Raw genomic sequence first — 17,132 nt, 5'->3', positions numbered from 1 at the left:
GTTGGGGTTTTCATTGATAAGATTGGCCAAGGAGGTATCTAAATGGTGCCTTTTACACACACCTCCCTTGAAATTGTCTTCCATGTCCAGATGAAATGGTGACATACTTTGAAACTTAATCAAACAAGCAACCACACACTAACAAAATGTGTCCAGCAAGACTACCACGGTTGGGATGGTCTCATTAAGATTTATAGGGTGAAGGACAGTAGAAGACGAGATTCCTGCTGTTCTGTAGTTGTATTTGATATTTGAACTCTTTGCAGAATCAACACATTGAGTACTGGGGAAGATGCTGTAGTGTTATCAATTTGGAAGTGTACTTGTATAGGATTTTAGGGAGAAAGCTAGGAAGTGAAGTTAAGTCAATTTATTGTTATTTGCACAAGTGCAATGAGGCACAGGTACAAAGAAAATCTTGCTTGCAGCAGCATCATTGGCACATAGACTCAGACAAGCAAATATAATCAAATTATACATAGATCACGCATAAAAGTTTGCAAATAGTAAAAGGAAAAAGATTACAAAAAAACAAGCCATTGGTGACACTATTAGAAAATGAAGTCCATGATAGTGTAAGAGGTCCATAGTGTTCCATTGCTGAGGTAGGATTAGGATTGTGCCGGTCGGATCAGGTAACGTATCATGGGAATCAGCAGCTGCAGACGAGCACGCCCCACCACCCAGATGATCACCTTTGTGAAGGCTGGAGTGCAGCTGCCAAGAACCACAGCAGCCAAGAGTCCGTCGGGAATCCTGGTGACTGCGCAGGACTGGCAGCTTTCTGTAGACCTGGTGAAACAGCTGAAGTTCCCACAGCACATCGCCATGACCACCCTGAGGCCAGGTATCCTCCTGGTCTCAGAGGCGACCAAAAGCATCGTCTTGTTGGAACTGACAGTGCAGTGGGAGGACCGTCTGGAGGAGGCTCACGAGAGAAAGAAGACCAAGTACGAAGAGCTGGTCATAGACTGCCGTGAGCAGGGCTGGAAGGCAAGGTGTGTGCCCATCGAGGTTGGCTGTAGAAGTTTTACAGGGCAATCGCTCTACAAAGAGTGGGAAGTGGCCAAAAGCCAGCAAGTGGGACTAGTGTAGATGGGGCATGTTGGTCCACATGGGGAGTTGGGCCGAAGGACCTGTTTCCATGCTGTATGACTCCATGACTAAATAAATTGTTAGGAGAGTTGGACGGAAGTGGGTTGGTCACACAGCAGCAAGACATTAGATGGAGCCACAAATTATCTCTGTACTAGTGAGTGACAATACCAGAAACAATGAACTTTACACCAATTCAATTGGTTTGATTAGAATGTATTACTAATAATAAATACATTTGCAATTTAACTATGAAATATATTCATGACTTTTGAAGTAAACACAAATATATATTTTTATTAGACCAAGTGGACCCGTTGGACCCAAACCTCTCCTGCATTGGTGCAGCACCCTCTCCCCTCCTCCCTCTCTCGTCCCCCCCCCACTCCACCGCCCTCAACCCCCCTTATCCTCCCTGCTCCCCCTCCCTCCCCCCACTCCATCCCCCTCAACCCCCCTTATCCTCCCTCCCCCTCCCTCCCTCCCTCCCTCCCTCCCTCCCTCCCTCCCTCCCTCCCTCCCTCCCTCCCTCCCTCCCTCCCTCCCTCCCTCCCTCCCTCCCTCCCTCCCTCCCTCCCTCCCTCCCTCCCTCCCTCCCTCCCTCCCTCCCTCCCTCCCTCCCTCCCTCCCTCCCTCCCTCCCAGATTGATTTAAACTTTGAAATTGGTATTATATTTTTAAAGTCATTCACATTTTAATGAAACCTCTTCCATTAGCACCAAAGGGATGAAGGTGAGTAAGGTGGGCCTATAATTGTTGCGCTATCGTGTACCGTTTTGGCTGTAGTTCAGGAACAAACAAACAAACAAACAAGAGTTTTAGTATATAGATTATCACCCACACAATCTTATTTTATTGAACACATTGTAAGAGATACAACCTAATATTGGGGTAAAGATTTTTCTTTGTTTTGGATTAATTCAGTGTTCTTAAGAGGGTAAATTACAATACAACATTGCATGATGCAACTCAGTAGCAAAATTATCACCATCATTACATAATGCATTTGGAAGTACAGTTTTAGAATCAACTGGCAATATTTCAACTTTTGGTTTAAAAAAATACATTTACACGATATCTAAACCGAGTGATCTAATGGCAATATTGCCCATAATCATAATTACCATTTCATTATAGGAAGTATCACATCACAGAATAGGCTAAAAATGCACAACATGACCAACAAGAAAATTACTTAGCATTCTCATTCACTCTGTTTGCTTCTCCCAAAATATAATTACAGTGCAATCATGTCCAATGTTTTTCTATTTTAGAGCTATAATAAAATTTGGACAAAATATTAATAAACATTTGCAGTTCCAATAAGTGTCTGGCATATTTTATTTTGCCAATTTGTTCGAAGTGCTACAATTTGTTCGAAGTTCTGGAATGGAACAATTAAAACCACCTGGAATTACCGATTATTATTTGATTCACATAAATCTTATTTTAATAATCAAGTATAATTATGGAATAATACTTTGTTAGTAACAGCATATCAGTGCAGGCTGCCAGACAAGTTTAGCTTTGTTCATCACGATGGAAATCTCTTAAAGTGAAAGATCTGCTGAACATTTGTTCATAAGCCTAGCAAACTGATCAACCCACCTCGCAAATGCACCTCCCAACATTTGATTTTACAAATTCATAATTTCGATGTCCAAAATTCAGAATTTTACATCAAAATTCATAATATGGCGCGTAATGCAACATTTCAGCAAAAAAAAGTTTGCACGCCAAATGCGCATACTACTACATTCATGTGTGAAAACCGACTATTATTTCCAACAGTCTAGTTCTTGGACTACATGTACAATGTCAGGCCTATCATGAGTATATTCTGCTATTTATAGAAAGGTTATTGAACAGAGATACTTTTTGCAACACAAAGAAAAAAATGTTTTGTTTTTTCTATTTTGCTTTTTCCTTACACATCCCAATTCTCTTGGTATTGAATGAAAGAACAATGGTTATAAAATGTATGACTAAGTTATGAAAAAAGAGTTGATATATGCGATTCAACTATGCATACAGAAGTACTTGTTGAAGTAAATTCGCACATTAATTGATATTCAGGCCAAAAAGGTGGTAATTGGATTTTCTGCTTTGTTTTATATTTAACCCCATCTTAATTAATTGAGTTATATAATCTTGCACTTAAATTTAATATTTACTCATTACAGTCCCACCACTGATTTTCTGGCACTCTTGGTTCCAGAGTTTTGCTGGTTTATCCAGCCGGATGTCGGCTATGGGGATAGATGTGCTGGCTCCAGCTGGGCTGGTGTTCCAGAGCCCTGGCTGCAGGTTGCAAATTCAACCCACCGATCGGCCATGGAAGTCCTGATGAGGTCGAGATTGGCTGCCTTGCCCAGCCTGGGTGCCACATTTTCGGGGAAACTTCCAGGGAGGGGGGATTTCTCGCAGAACCCCTAGCGACCTCTAGCGGCCGAATTGACAAATTGCAATTACCGATTGTTTTTGCGGAAATGAAATAAGAAAGTGGAAACTTTCCGCCAAATTCGGAAGGGTTGGGGGGGGGGGTGACTTATCCATCATAAAGTTTCAATGAAGAGTACAATTCTGCAAAAACCATTTAATGCTACTATGAAGATTCTCAATTAAATAGAAAAACATTTTGCCAGAGAGAATTGGAAGCTGTAAGAATTCCTCACAAGAGAGTATTTCCAAAGTTAAAACTAGGATTGGATTTAAACGATAGCTACTACCCTTAAATATATCATATATTTTAAAATCCAATCCAAATCCAATGTATTTTGAAACCTTTATCAAGTGTAGTTACACTTGGTAACCTTTCTAACCTCAATCATCAAATCTTATGCATGGAATTGATTGGATAAATATTTAGACAATAGACAATAGGTGCAGGAGTAGGCCATTCAGCCCTTCGAGCCAGCACCGCCATTCAATGCGATCATGGCTGATCACTCTCAATCAGTACCCCGTTCCTGCCTTCTCCCCATACCCCCTCACTCCGCTATCCTTAAGAGCTCTATCCAGCTTTCTCTTGAAAGCATCCAACGAACTGGCCTCCACTGCCTTCTGAGGCAGAGAATTCCACACCTTCACCACTCTCTGACTGAAAAAGTTCTTCCTCATCTCCGTTCTAAATGGCCTACCCCCTATTCTTAAACTGTGGCCCCTTGTTCTGGACTCCCCCAACATTGGGAACATGTTTCCTGCCTCTAATGTGTCCAATCCCCTAATTATCTTATATGTTTCAATAAGATCCCCCCTCATCCCTCTAAATTCCAGTGTATACAAGCCTAATTGCTCCAGCCTTTCAACATACGACAGTCAAAGTATAATTAGGATTAAGTATGCCCCTAATGACATATTAAACATTATGCAAGAAGCATAATATTCTCAGCGTTTTAAACAATTATAAATAACTAGAGTTTTCACTGGATCACCAATTGCTGCAGACTACCTGAGAAGAGTAGGCAATCACTGAATTTCCAGATTGTTGTGATGAACAACCCAAGTCTGCACTCAAGAAGATGCTGCCAGTTTCACAATGTTGTAATGGTAAATGCTGATAGATTTGCCATTATTAATTTGCCATTATTTTAACTGTGAAATCTTGAAGTATGTAGTATTCAAAGTGGTACAATATTTGAGTTGAGTTGCTCTTTTATCTCAGTAATATAATTTTCAATCACTGCTGTATTTAATGTTCTTCAAATGGTAAACAAATGTTTAGTCAAGCTTTGAATTCATGTAGAACTGTATGACAACAGTAAAATGTCTGCTTGGGCAAATTAAGGATTTTTTAATAATCAAATTATGATAATTATAGGGAGTTGATAAATAGGCAGGGCACTTAGAGTCATACAGCATGGAACCAGACCCTTCGGCCCATCTTGCCCATGCCGACTAAGATGCTCCATCTACACGACTCCCACCTGCCTGTGTTAGGCCCATATCCCTCTAAACCTTTTCGATCCATGTACCAGTCTAAATGCCTTTAAACCTTTGTTATAGTACCTGCCTCAACTACTGCTTCTGGCAACGTGTTCTATATACTAACCTTCCACTGTGTGAAAAAGTTACTCCTCAGGTTCCTATTAAATCTTGTCCCTCTCACCTTAAAAATATGTCCTCTGGCTCTTGATTCACCTACTCTGGGTAAATGCATCGACTCATAATTCTTAATTCATGAAAAGTTATTTCAATCCTCGTCAGAGACTGGGGGTCGATAAAGCAAATGGAAAATATATTCCTGGAATGATTACGATTGGAGAGTGTCATCCTTACAGCCAGAAATACAAAAACCAACAAATCAGAGGAGAAGTTAGTAAAGTTAGTAAAGATTCATAAGTTTGAAAGACTCTGTAATGAAGGGGCGAGAGTAAAAGCAAAGTAATGGGAAAATGGGCTAGAAATGAGAGGCAGGATAAAACTTTTTGGACATACTTCTTCAATGGCTACTGTTGTACAATCCAGTTATGGTTCAAAGCCACACGTTCAAGCTGTGGTCTGTGTTGAGGTACACAATCTTGGCTGTAACTATTATTAGACATCGTTCATAGCGGTTGTGAGAAAAGGAGAATTAAAGCAGAAGTCAGAAGTGCAAATACAAGGCTGCTTGTTTAAAATCAGCTATATATAAAGAATTAAACTCTAATCAATCCATGCAGCTTAGACAACATCATAACTGTTGTAGGTCATCCAGATTGATTTAAACTGGTGACTTTAAAACACATTAAAAACACAAATTGTCAAACATTGATCGTTTTAACAGGGATGCTCACTTCTAGCTGGAAATTAAACATGGACAATTTCTTGTGTTTGTGGGAGGAGAGAAGAGTGTGAAGCGCATCAAATTACGTGTGAACATTCAAAGAAGTGTTGAGACTTGTATTCCTGGGCATCGCTCATACTTTAGTTTGAGGGACACCATCAGCTAAGGAGACAGAATGAATTTTAACAATGCTCATTGGAGTCAACATACTTTTATTATAGGTTGCCAATATAGAGATTATGTAGGATGATCCTCATGCCTAATAAAATTATCTGAGGGAAGGAGAAGTGGCTCTATGGGAATCAAGTAATAAATCAGTGGCAGGTATATTGTGAAGGAAAAGGACAGTTTGGAGGAGTGACGAGAATTGCAAGAATTATCCTGTAACTTCATTATATAAATGTAGGGCTTGCCTAAGAATCACAGAATAAATTTTTTTAAATATTTTATTTGTAAACTGAAGTTTATACTATTTCTTTGCAAGGCTACTGATATTTACAGTTGTTAATAAAATATGGAATTTAAAGAAAACATGTCATCTAAAAAAAATGCTGCTTTGGTTTAATATTTAATTAAACCAAAATCATTTTAGATTTTCTATTTCTATTTTTTAATCCAAGCACACATTCTAGTTATATAACCTGAGCAGGCATCAGACTGGGAGGAGAGGAATCCAACCATTTCAGCCCAACATTAAGGCCTATTCTCCTGCTTAGCAAAACACCCCTGCACATGCAACAGGCCTCCCTGGAAATAGATGCAAAAAAATTGAACAAATTTCTTCTCTCCTTGGCATCGTTGCCTTAATGACAGACTTAATGTCAAGAGATCACTCCAAAGCTTGAACATTTGGCTTATCCATAAAGGTTCAAATATACAGTTAACTGCCAGGGAAAACAGAACACTGATGCTAATCCTTCCCAAAGATGTATACAAAATATAGGAGAGATGGGAAGAGTGTCATAAAAAGTTCATAGCTCTCTGAAATTGGCAACAAAAATAGTGTGGTGAACAAGGGATATTTTTGTCTTTATCGGGCAGTCCCCTGAATATAAACACTGGGAAGCCATGTCGCAACTGTGTCAAATGTTAATCAGGCCACAGGTGGACAATTGTGCGCAGTTCCGGTCGTCACACTAGCAAGTATGTGGAGGTTTTGAAAGAGGTGCAGGAGAGATTCAGCAAAATGTTATCGGAACTGGATTGGCTATAAAGTGAGGCTGGACAAACTTATTTTCCCTGGAATGTCAGAGGCTGAGGGGCGACCTGATAGAATCATTTAAAATTATGTTTGGCACGGGCATTGTGGGCTCAAGGGCCTGTTCCTGTACTCCACTGTTCTGTGATCTAAGGTGATAGATCATATGGTGATTGGTAGATAGTCAGATAACGTTTTCCAGGGTGGAAATGTAAAATATTAGAAATTGGTTTAAAAGATATTTAGACAGATACAGGAACAGGCATGAATTAGAGGGTTACAGCTGTGCAGGAATATAGGATTAGTTTTGATTTGCATCGTGTTTCACACAGACACGGTGGGCCGAAGGACTTGCACCTGTGCTATACGGATGTATGCTCTGTGTGTTTCCTGTAGCTGATACCAGCCCCATATTTCCAGCCTGGGATAGAAAATGTCAATGTGAAACTTGGAAATAATTCACTAAAACTATTCTGTCATCTAAATCTTAGAAATTATTTTAAAATAACCCAAAATAAATTCATTCTTGGATTCAAATTTCTGACATATAAGTTCCATATAACCAAGAAATAACTATCAAACAACAGCAATTCGATAAACTGTAACATCTGATTTGAGGCTTGTTAATTATTTATATATAATATAACAGTCCTTCTAACACAGATAGGAGGTTGTAAAACACACACAATTAATCATTGGGAGAGATCATTGGCTTTGATCAGAATATTCCCAGAGAACTACATTTTAATAAACCCACAACTACAGGAGGCATAAAGACAAGTTGGTTGAATTACAAGTTCGAGACCAACACCTACATTGGATATCAATAATAAATTATGCACAGATTTTTGTGATAATAAAACACTACCTGAGCTACAACAAACACACAAACGTCTTGTGCTAAGTTGCCAGTGATCATGCCAACATGTTCCTGCTATTTTTTATTTCAATATTGTCTTAATAAGATACCACAGATGAGAAAACTGTACACTGAAAAAGTTGTTCAGCAATTCCCTGCTTTGCCAAATTTTGTTATGAGCATTCTTTCCCCATTACTGTCCGTAAAACAGTGCCATTTGATTATGTGTGTTTCCTATTAGAACCTTCTAGATATAGATATTGTCCTGACTCCATCAATACATTTAAAAGCCTGCAAGAACATCTGTTTCATTTTGTTTGTCTGTACCATTTTCATCTATATCTGTATTTTCTCTCATGTCTTTGGCTTTTAGGTTTATGCATTCATGAATTACAACAATTCTGTATCCAAGTTCTTTTATAAAACTGATTAGAATTCTGTTTGTACAATTGGCCCTTCTGAAAACATTATGGCTGTTATAATATCATGTGTGCTGTGCTCAAAGAACTAAATTGAGTCCAAATCAGTTGCAGGTAATATTCAATGGAGATGATTTGTCATTAGTTTCAGAGAAAATCTTAATAAATGAAAAGTTCATAGAAATAAGATAAACCAAAAAGTCCACAGGAGAGTTCTCGACTGAAACACATAACAATTTACTAAGAGCATACAAGTGGGACGAGTTTGTGTCAGCTATCAGGCTGGAACTATTTTAATTGTATTTAAATGTGACTCAACTAGAATATGGTGCTATTGTTGCCTAGTGTATGTTACTATTGAAATATGATGCATAAACAAAATGCAAACAACTAACACAAATAAATGGCCAGAATCACTCTACATTACCTTTGATGTCACATGTATCATGACAAGATGTAACTGCTCATTTCATTGCATTTCTATGAATTTTGATTTCTATGAATTTATAGAAAACCCAAACAGAATTTTAATCTTTAAAAAAACCCAGATACAGAATATTTTAAATATCATGAGAATGAAAACCTAAAATGTTACTATTGTTTAAAATTTTAAGGCTCACAGAGAAAACAAAACTTGTAGTGAAACATTTAAACCTGAATGCAGTGGCAGTAATAGAAATATTGAACACAAGCCTCAACAAAAAGATTCTCGCTAATTTTTGTAAGATAAAAGAACACCAACAAACAAAGTTCTTGCAGGATTATTGTCTGTCCAAGCACATAATTATTTGGGAATATGCAAAGATGTACAATAAAGTATACTAGTACGTATACTGGAATATACACACACTGGGAAACAGTGAATATGAAAACATATTTAGGATACAATTTGTAAAGGCAGGAAAATTTAATAAAAATCAGAACCAAATGCACTAAATGTTTTGAGGGTTGTTCTATTATACAAATAATTGATGCGGCAATAAGCGAGTTCGGTATCTCGACTGAGCATGCATCGGTCATAGGTCGCAGGAGCTAAACATGCTCGTCAGCTGATCTGCTGCGTGTATACAGACCTGCGTTTTATCCGTATTTTCCAGTTTTGCTTCGTAGAGGTAAGAAAAAACTGCTTTAAAAAATATTAATTAGGTGTATTTATGGTTAATTTGTACAAGGCTACGATGATTTTGTAGGTTTTATTGCTTTATGCTTCGGTGAGTGAGCGAGATCGTTATGATTTTCTTTTGCATCGGAAAATACGGATGAAAGGCAGGTCTGTATACACGCAGCAGATCAGCCGGTGAGAATGTTTAGCTCCTGCGAGTGTCGAGATACCAAACTCGCTTATTGTGTCTATCAGCTATTGGATTCATTGCATCAGTCTGTAATTTATTTTCAATGTTTTAATGCTGTTCACTGGAGAATGATTCAAAACTTTTTTTTCTTTGGGTGTAAGGAAGTACCTCAATGCCTCAAGTGCCCATTAATGTATATGCAGCTTAAACAGCACAGTCCAAAAATCTTAATGAACTTAGCTCCAGAGCCCCATACTATGCTCAATATTTATGCAACCTGCTGAACAAATAAGGGTGGAGTTGTTGAGCTTTGCAAGAAAGTTTGTCAAGCGTGCTGACAACAATCCCATTTTTGGTTACATGAGTTTTTTTCATTGTGTTTCGGGTAATGATGATCCATTTCTAGTTGGAATAGACATGAATAGACGAGTCCCTATTAAGTGGCAAGCACTGAACAAGCAAATCTACCATGACAACTTCATGGACCCAAACACCCAAAACAGCACGAACGCTTCCACTAACCCCATGATCCAAACTGTATTTCTTTTTTCAGTTGTGCATTGCAAAATGTTCTGCTTTTATTTGGATATCAAACATTTGTAAGGCTATTTATTCATGCATTCTGGTTACAAGCTTTCCTTCCATAAGAAGAACTTAAAAATAAAAATAATCTGCCTAAATTACTAAATACATTTATTGCACCAGCAACTGTCTTGGCTGTATTCAAGTAAAAAGAAAAATTATATATTTTTTGAAAAAGAGCAAATCCTCATCATTTATTTCTAAGCAATTGCCTGGATAATTTGTAACATAAAGGGAACATATTGCTAAATTCACAATAATTCCAGTGCATTAAATAATGTCATCATTATTTTGCTCCATTCTGTGATTTGCATTATCACTCCAACCCGTACGGAGCACTTGTTTATTGCAACATACTTCAGGGATGATCTTGGTATGAGGTATTTAAGCTATTCAATGCAGCATGGATCCTAAAATGTAACCTAGATTCCATTGAATAGTCCTTGTAGTTATTCCTGTAGAGTGTAAAAACACACAATCAATGCAAACAACTCATATCTGAACAATGAAGAATCCAACTCCACTTTTGTGTAATCAGTGTTCATACTTATGATAATTCAGATAAAGTAAAATAATGTTCAATAAAAGGCATTAAACTTGCAGTGTGCTACAACTTGATCCAGTCAAATGTGGAACCAATGGTACCTCTAAGAATTGATGGCATGAAAATCATTGAAATTATGCAATTAGAAGGACATTTGGAGTTGTTTGCGATGGATTAATGTGCCATTCCACATTAAGCCTGGGCTTTGTGCAGATGCAGTTATGTCTGACATTGATTGCACCATGAAGGAGATATAGATAGCAGTGAACATTCTGGAACCACCAACAAAACATCCACCTGATCTTCTTGCCTGGTCTCTGCTAATTGGCATCTGACAACAACTTCCATTTTATGTGTCATTAGGTTCACAACCGCTGAACGATTTCATGTATTTAACTTTACCAGGATACTTTGGTGCTGTATTCAGCTAAATACTGCACTGCTAGGGTGAATTCACATGATATGCTCTATTTACATTGACAAGAAAGTCAAGGACCGCAAGAGGGTGCTGTCCCTCATTGTCAGGGCATATGTAAGGTGGTGCCGGCAATCTTGGGGTTGCCCAGCAGCTCAGTCCTGGTCTCGAAGAAGAGGACATGTCAATCTCAGGCTTCTCCCTGCACTTCACCCTTGCCTTGAGAGGAGATGCTGGCAATCGCAGCCTTATTCTGGCAGCTCAGATTTGAGATTGCAGGCAGTTTCGGGCTGATCCTGGTGAGCACAGTCCCTCGTTGTTCCTGGGAAGGAAGAGGTACTGGTGTCTCAGGCTTGCCCCTGTCACTCAGTCTCAGCCTCAGTAGAAGTGCTAGTTGGCTAGGGCTTCTTTCTTCCAGCTGAGTCGTGACCACATGGTGGCACTGGTGGTCTTGGGTTTGTCCCAGGTGCTCAGTCTTCCTTGAACCTACGACAGGGGAACACAGCTAGCAGGGAGGCTCCCCACTGTCTCTCTCTTCCTCCACCTACTCCTCCTTCATCTCTCACCCTCTTCCTTCTTCATCTCTTATCCTCTTCTTCATCTCCCCCTTTACCCATCAGGCTGGAATGTCTGGGATTTATAAGGAGTATGCTGACGAGGTTCAGGAGGGCAATCCAATATCAGCTGTTACCATTGATGCTGGGGATTGGCCTCTCCTGGCCTGTCAACCAGTTATCAAGATCAGAGCGGCATCCCAGGAAGGTGGCTCTGTCACAGCACCTTCCTGCAGGTTCCAGCTTTCTTCCTATTCAAAACAATCTTAAAACTTTTTTGGATTTTTTGAGTTTGACCACTGTCCCCAAAATGCTCTTCCATTGAAACACCAGTCACCTGGACAGGCTCATTTCCCAAGACAAGGCGAAGAGCCGAAACGACGCCCATTCCATCTCTCCAGAGATGCTGCCTGTCCCGCTGAGTTACTTCAGCATTTTGTGTCTATATTCCCTTCTCAGATTGGATTACCTGCATACTGTCTCAAGAAACCCTCTCGGATACGCCTTACAAAGACTGCCCTATCTAAACCTTTGGCACTAAGCAAGTCCCAGCCAATATTGGGAACGTTAAAATCACCCGCTGACAATCCTATTGCTTAGGCATCTTTTTGTTCCTCTATCTCCCTCTTGCTATTGGGGTGCCTATAGTACAATACCGTTAGAGTATCTGCACCTTTCTTATTTCTAAACTCCACCCATATCGCCTCAGTGTACAAACCCTCCAGTGTGTCCTCTCTGAGAGCCTCTGTGAGTCTCCCTAATCAACAGCGCAACTTCTCCACCTCTTTTGCCTCCCTCTCTGAATCTCACATCTGAAACATCAAAACCCGGAATGCCAACCTGCCAGTCATCTCCCAGCATCCATCCAGGCACCAAGTTCACCTGCTTTCTCCACAACACACCTTGCACTGAGATAAACATACTTCACTAAGGCGGCACGGTAGCGCAGCGGTAGAGTTGCTGCTTTACAGCGAATGCAGCGCCGGAGACTCAGGTTCGATCCTGACTACGGGTGCTGCACTGTAAGGAGTTTTGTACGTTCTCCCCGTGACCTGCGTGGGTTTTCTCCGAGATCTTCGGTTTCCTCCCACACTCCAAAGACGTACAGGTATGTAGGTTAATTGGCTGGGTAAATGTAAAAATTGTCCCTAGTGGGTGTAGGATAGTGTTAATGTACGGGGATCGCTGGGCGGCACGGACTTGGAGGGCTGAAAAGGCCTGTTTCCGGCTGTATATATATGATATGATGATATGATAACTCATCAGTCGCCATATTCCTTCACCTCTTCCTGCCTGTCCTTTCTTTGAGAATGACTGGTCTGAACCTCTACCTTCCCATCACTCCTTCCACTTTCTGACCTACTGCTCTGGTTCACGGCTCCTTGCCCCTCTAGTATAAAAGCTCCTGAGTATCATTAGCGATTCTAATCCCCCTCCAGTGCAGATGCAACATGTCCCTCTTGTGCAGGTCACCTCTGCCCCACATGAGATCCCAATGGTTTAAAAATGGGAATCCCCGCCCCCAACTCCTGAGCCCCACTTTGATCACTTGCACGTGGCACCAGAAGTAATCCAGAGATTACTACCCCTGGGGTCCTGCTTTTTACTCTGCCTAAATCTCCATATTCACTTTGCAGGATCTCATTGGTTTTCCTGCCTATGTCATTTGTGTCAACGTGCACTATGACTTCCAGCTGCTCTGCACCCACTCGGAGACATGCTGGAACCAGGCACCAGGGAGGCAACACACCATCCTACAGTCTAGGTAACAATTATATTCTGACCTGGGACATAGAAAAGAATAATGCACAGATATCGCATGGAAATTTCGATCCAAATTTTTGTTAAATTACATATCCCTAGGTTAAATGAACAAAACTTGATAATCCCGGTTCAATTTCCAACACACGAAAAAATGTGAATTTTAATGTGATACTTACTTTGCAGTTTCAATGGATCTTTTTGCTTTTTCCCACTCTCCTTGCCCTTTGTATAACATTCCCATTTCATAATGAGCATAGGGCACCAAGTAATGGTCATATCTTATCCTCTTCTCACTATACATACATAAAAAAATGCAGAGAGCTCAATGATCGGCAAAGAATTGCAGTCCATACACATGACAACCTCAAATGTTGACTTAATTCTCCCTCTACTTCAACATCCAGTTATCTATATGCTGTTGCATGCAAAAAAAACATACAGATCATTGTACAAAAAAGAATGACCTAGAATAACCAAGGAAATTCAGCTAGTCGGAGAAATATCTGTTAATATTGCACGTGGTAGTCTATCCAGTTTTCTGTGCTGTATAACGCTACAACACAGTCACAGGAATTAAATATATATGCAGGGACAATATTAATAAAGCTTCCATTTGGGAAGAGAGGAATCTTCTTACTTCGTTCACATATACATACCAAGACTGAACTTAAATGTCTTTGGAATTGGCTTTGACGGTCTAGCCATGAATTGAACTACCAGTTTAAAGATTCATTGGTCAATTTTGATTTTTTATTCGATTATTCTCCTGACTAGGGCTTTTATTTCCAATTTGTTCGTTTTATGGGCATCATTGGCATAGGCAGCATTTATATTCCATCATGGAAGGAAGCAGAGGTAGATGATGGAAGATTTTTTTTCAGACAGGAGGCCTGTGACTAGTGATGTGTCTCAGGGTTCAGTGCTGGGACTATTGCTATTTGTCATTGGGGTTCCCAACTGTCCCATATTAGCCGGGACATCCAGTATTTTGAGCTAAAATGGTTTGTCCCGTACAGGACCGCCCTTGTCCCGTATTAGGCCCGGACGGCACTGTATGCCCGAACACTGTAGGCCCGGACACTGTAGCCCGGGGGCCGTAGCAGTCCCGGACAGTGTAGGTTGACACGCAATGCTGGAGTAACTCAGTGGGTCATGTAGCATCTCGGGAGAGATTGAATGGGTGATGTTTCAGGTCGAGACCCTTCTTCAGACTTGACTCTTTAGGGTCTCAACCTAAAATGTCACCCATTCCATCTCTCCCGAGATGCTGCATGGATCAGTCTGAAGAAGACTCTTGACCCAAAACTTCACCCATCCCTTCTCTCCCGACATGCTGCATGACCCGCTGAGTTACTCCAGCATTGTGTGTCCGTCTATGATGTCTATGATTTTAACCAGCTTTTTTTTTCCTACACCGGACAGTGTAGGCCCGGGCGCCGCCTAACGGAGGTTACTTAGCAACCCGCCTCCCGGTCCGGGCGGCTGCCATTGATGAAGCGAGAGCACGTGGCTGCTGGCTGGGTGAGGTCACGTGGGGTGCGGGGCGGTCACGTCAGCTTGTCCCGTATTTGTGAGTGAGGAGGTTGGCAACCCTATTTGTCATCTATTTCAATGATTGGATGAGAACGCACAGGGCATGATTAGTAAGTTTGCAGATGACACTAAAATGGATGTTATCGTTGATAGCAAAGATAGTGGCAGAAATTACAGCAGGATCTTGATCAGTTGGGCAAGTGGGCTGAGGAATGGTTGATGGAGTTTAATACAGAGGAGTGCAAGGTGTTGCATTTTTGGAAGTCTAACCAGGCAGGACCTAAACAGTGAATGGTAGGGCTCTGGAGAGTGTAGAGGAGAGGGATCTGGGAGTCCAGGTACCTAGTTCCTTGAAAGTGGCGTCACAGATAGATAGGTCGATCAAGAATGCTTTTGGCACATTGGCCTTCTTCAGTCAGAGAACTGAGTAAAGAAGCTGGGAGATTATGTTACAGTTGTACAGGAGTTTGGGGAGGACATATTTAGAGTATTGTGTTCTGTTTTGTTCAAGTTAGAAGGTGTGTAAAGAAGATTTATGAGGATGTTTCCAGGACTCGATGGCATGAGCTATGGGGGAGGTTGAGCAGGCTACGACTTTATTCCTCACACGCAGAAGGATGAGGAGTGATCTTATAGAGGTGTATTAGATCATGAGAGAAATAGATAGGGTAAATGCACAGATTATTTTACCCAGAGTAGGGGAATCAAGTACCAGAGGACATTGTTTTAAGATGAGGGGGGAAAGATGTAATAGGAACCCAAGGGCAACTTTTTTTTTTACATAAAGGGTGGTGGGTGTATGAAACAAGCTCCCAGAGGAGGTGGTTGAGGCAGGTACTATCACAACATCAAACAACATTTGGACAGATACATGGATGGGATGGGTTTGGAGTGATATGGGTCAAATGCAGGCAAGTGGGACTAATGTAGATAGGGCATGTTGGTCGATGTGGGCATTCAGGCCAAAAGGCCAGTTTCCACGCTGCATGACTATATGTTGGATGGATAATTCAGTTTGAAGAATTGGAGTAGTCTTAGATGTCATCAAGCCTGTAGCAAGTCTGTCTACTTTAATGCAAAATAAATGCCATTTTTCTTATAGAAATTCTTTGGGGAAGGTCGTTTCACATCAGGGTTTTGTTTAAAGTCCCAAAGTAGCTGGATTTGAACAACAAGATTGGTCACTGAACTCATATACTCCTCATTTAATTACATCTGTTCGGCTACAACTGCATTTTCTGATTACCTATTAAATCAACTAAATCCATTGACGTTTTTCCACTTATGACAGAATGCTCAGTCTATTAATTAACTTAAATCACCAGAAGGTATGTTAGTATGCCAGCTTACTTCTGTATCACTTGATTGAGGCAAAGTTCTGCTTGTAAATAACGGCCTAAGTGTTTTAGGCATAGTCCTTTTAGAAGTTGTACAAGACTCTCATCATCCACTTGGTATTCAGCAGGCTCTTCAGAAGCAAAAAGAACAAAGAGAAGACTAAAGTCATAAAGTCCCATAATTTTGATAATTTTTAGTGAAATGTATCAACTATGTTTGTACTTTGTTACATTTTTCTTTATTCTAGTTCATCTCTCATATTTTGGTTCTTAACTTTAATTCCACTTCTTTAAATTAGACTTTAACTGCTTCCTTGAGAGGGGAAAGATTCCAACATGACAGTTCATGATTCAGCTATTCATTCTTCAATTCAAGAAATTACAGATTATTATCACCAATCAATCTTAATGTATCCACACTTCATCATTACGTTACTGGGCAGAAATAAGGAATACATATTCTAAGTGTTTTCCATTTACCTGATGCTGCCAAAATGAACCAAACTTAGAACCTAGAAAGATAAGCACAAGAATGTGGCCCAATAGGCCCATAATGTCTGCACCATACATGATGCTAACATCTGCCTGCATATAATCCATGTCCCAACATTTTATCATATCCGTATGCCTATCCAAAAATCTTTTAAATGCCACTAATGTATCTGCTTCAACCACCACCCCCAGCAGTGCATTCCGGCCACTCACCATCTGGTGTAAAAAAACATGCCCCGCACATCTTTAAACTTTTCCCTTCTCACCTTAAAGGAATGCCCTC

At 40.4% G+C, this 17,132-nt stretch overlaps 1 protein-coding gene across 5 annotated transcripts in view; it reads right to left on the bottom strand.

Moving 5' to 3' along the window:
* Positions 1–1,934: 1,934 nt before the first annotated feature.
* ttc39b (tetratricopeptide repeat domain 39B) overlaps positions 1,935–17,132 on the bottom strand; it is a 132,991-nt gene continuing 117,793 nt past the window's right edge. For 4 of the 5 annotated variants that reach the window (XM_078395946.1, XM_078395942.1, XM_078395943.1 and 1 more), the window contains 3 exons: positions 16,371–16,488; positions 13,664–13,780; positions 1,935–10,665 (listed from right to left, as the gene is read on the bottom strand). In XM_078395946.1, coding sequence (XP_078252072.1) covers positions 10,569–10,665; positions 13,664–13,780; positions 16,371–16,488 — 332 coding nt within the window. In that variant the 3' untranslated portion in view covers positions 1,935–10,568. The remainder of the gene's footprint in view (positions 10,666–13,663; positions 13,781–16,370; positions 16,489–17,132) is intronic. The other variant, XM_078395944.1, reaches the window with a different exon arrangement.

Source organism: Rhinoraja longicauda, chromosome 3 (genome assembly GCF_053455715.1).
Source record: "Rhinoraja longicauda isolate Sanriku21f chromosome 3, sRhiLon1.1, whole genome shotgun sequence".
Taxonomy (NCBI): domain Eukaryota; kingdom Metazoa; phylum Chordata; class Chondrichthyes; order Rajiformes; family Arhynchobatidae; genus Rhinoraja; species Rhinoraja longicauda.
This window is presented reverse-complemented; position numbering and strand designations above follow the sequence as displayed.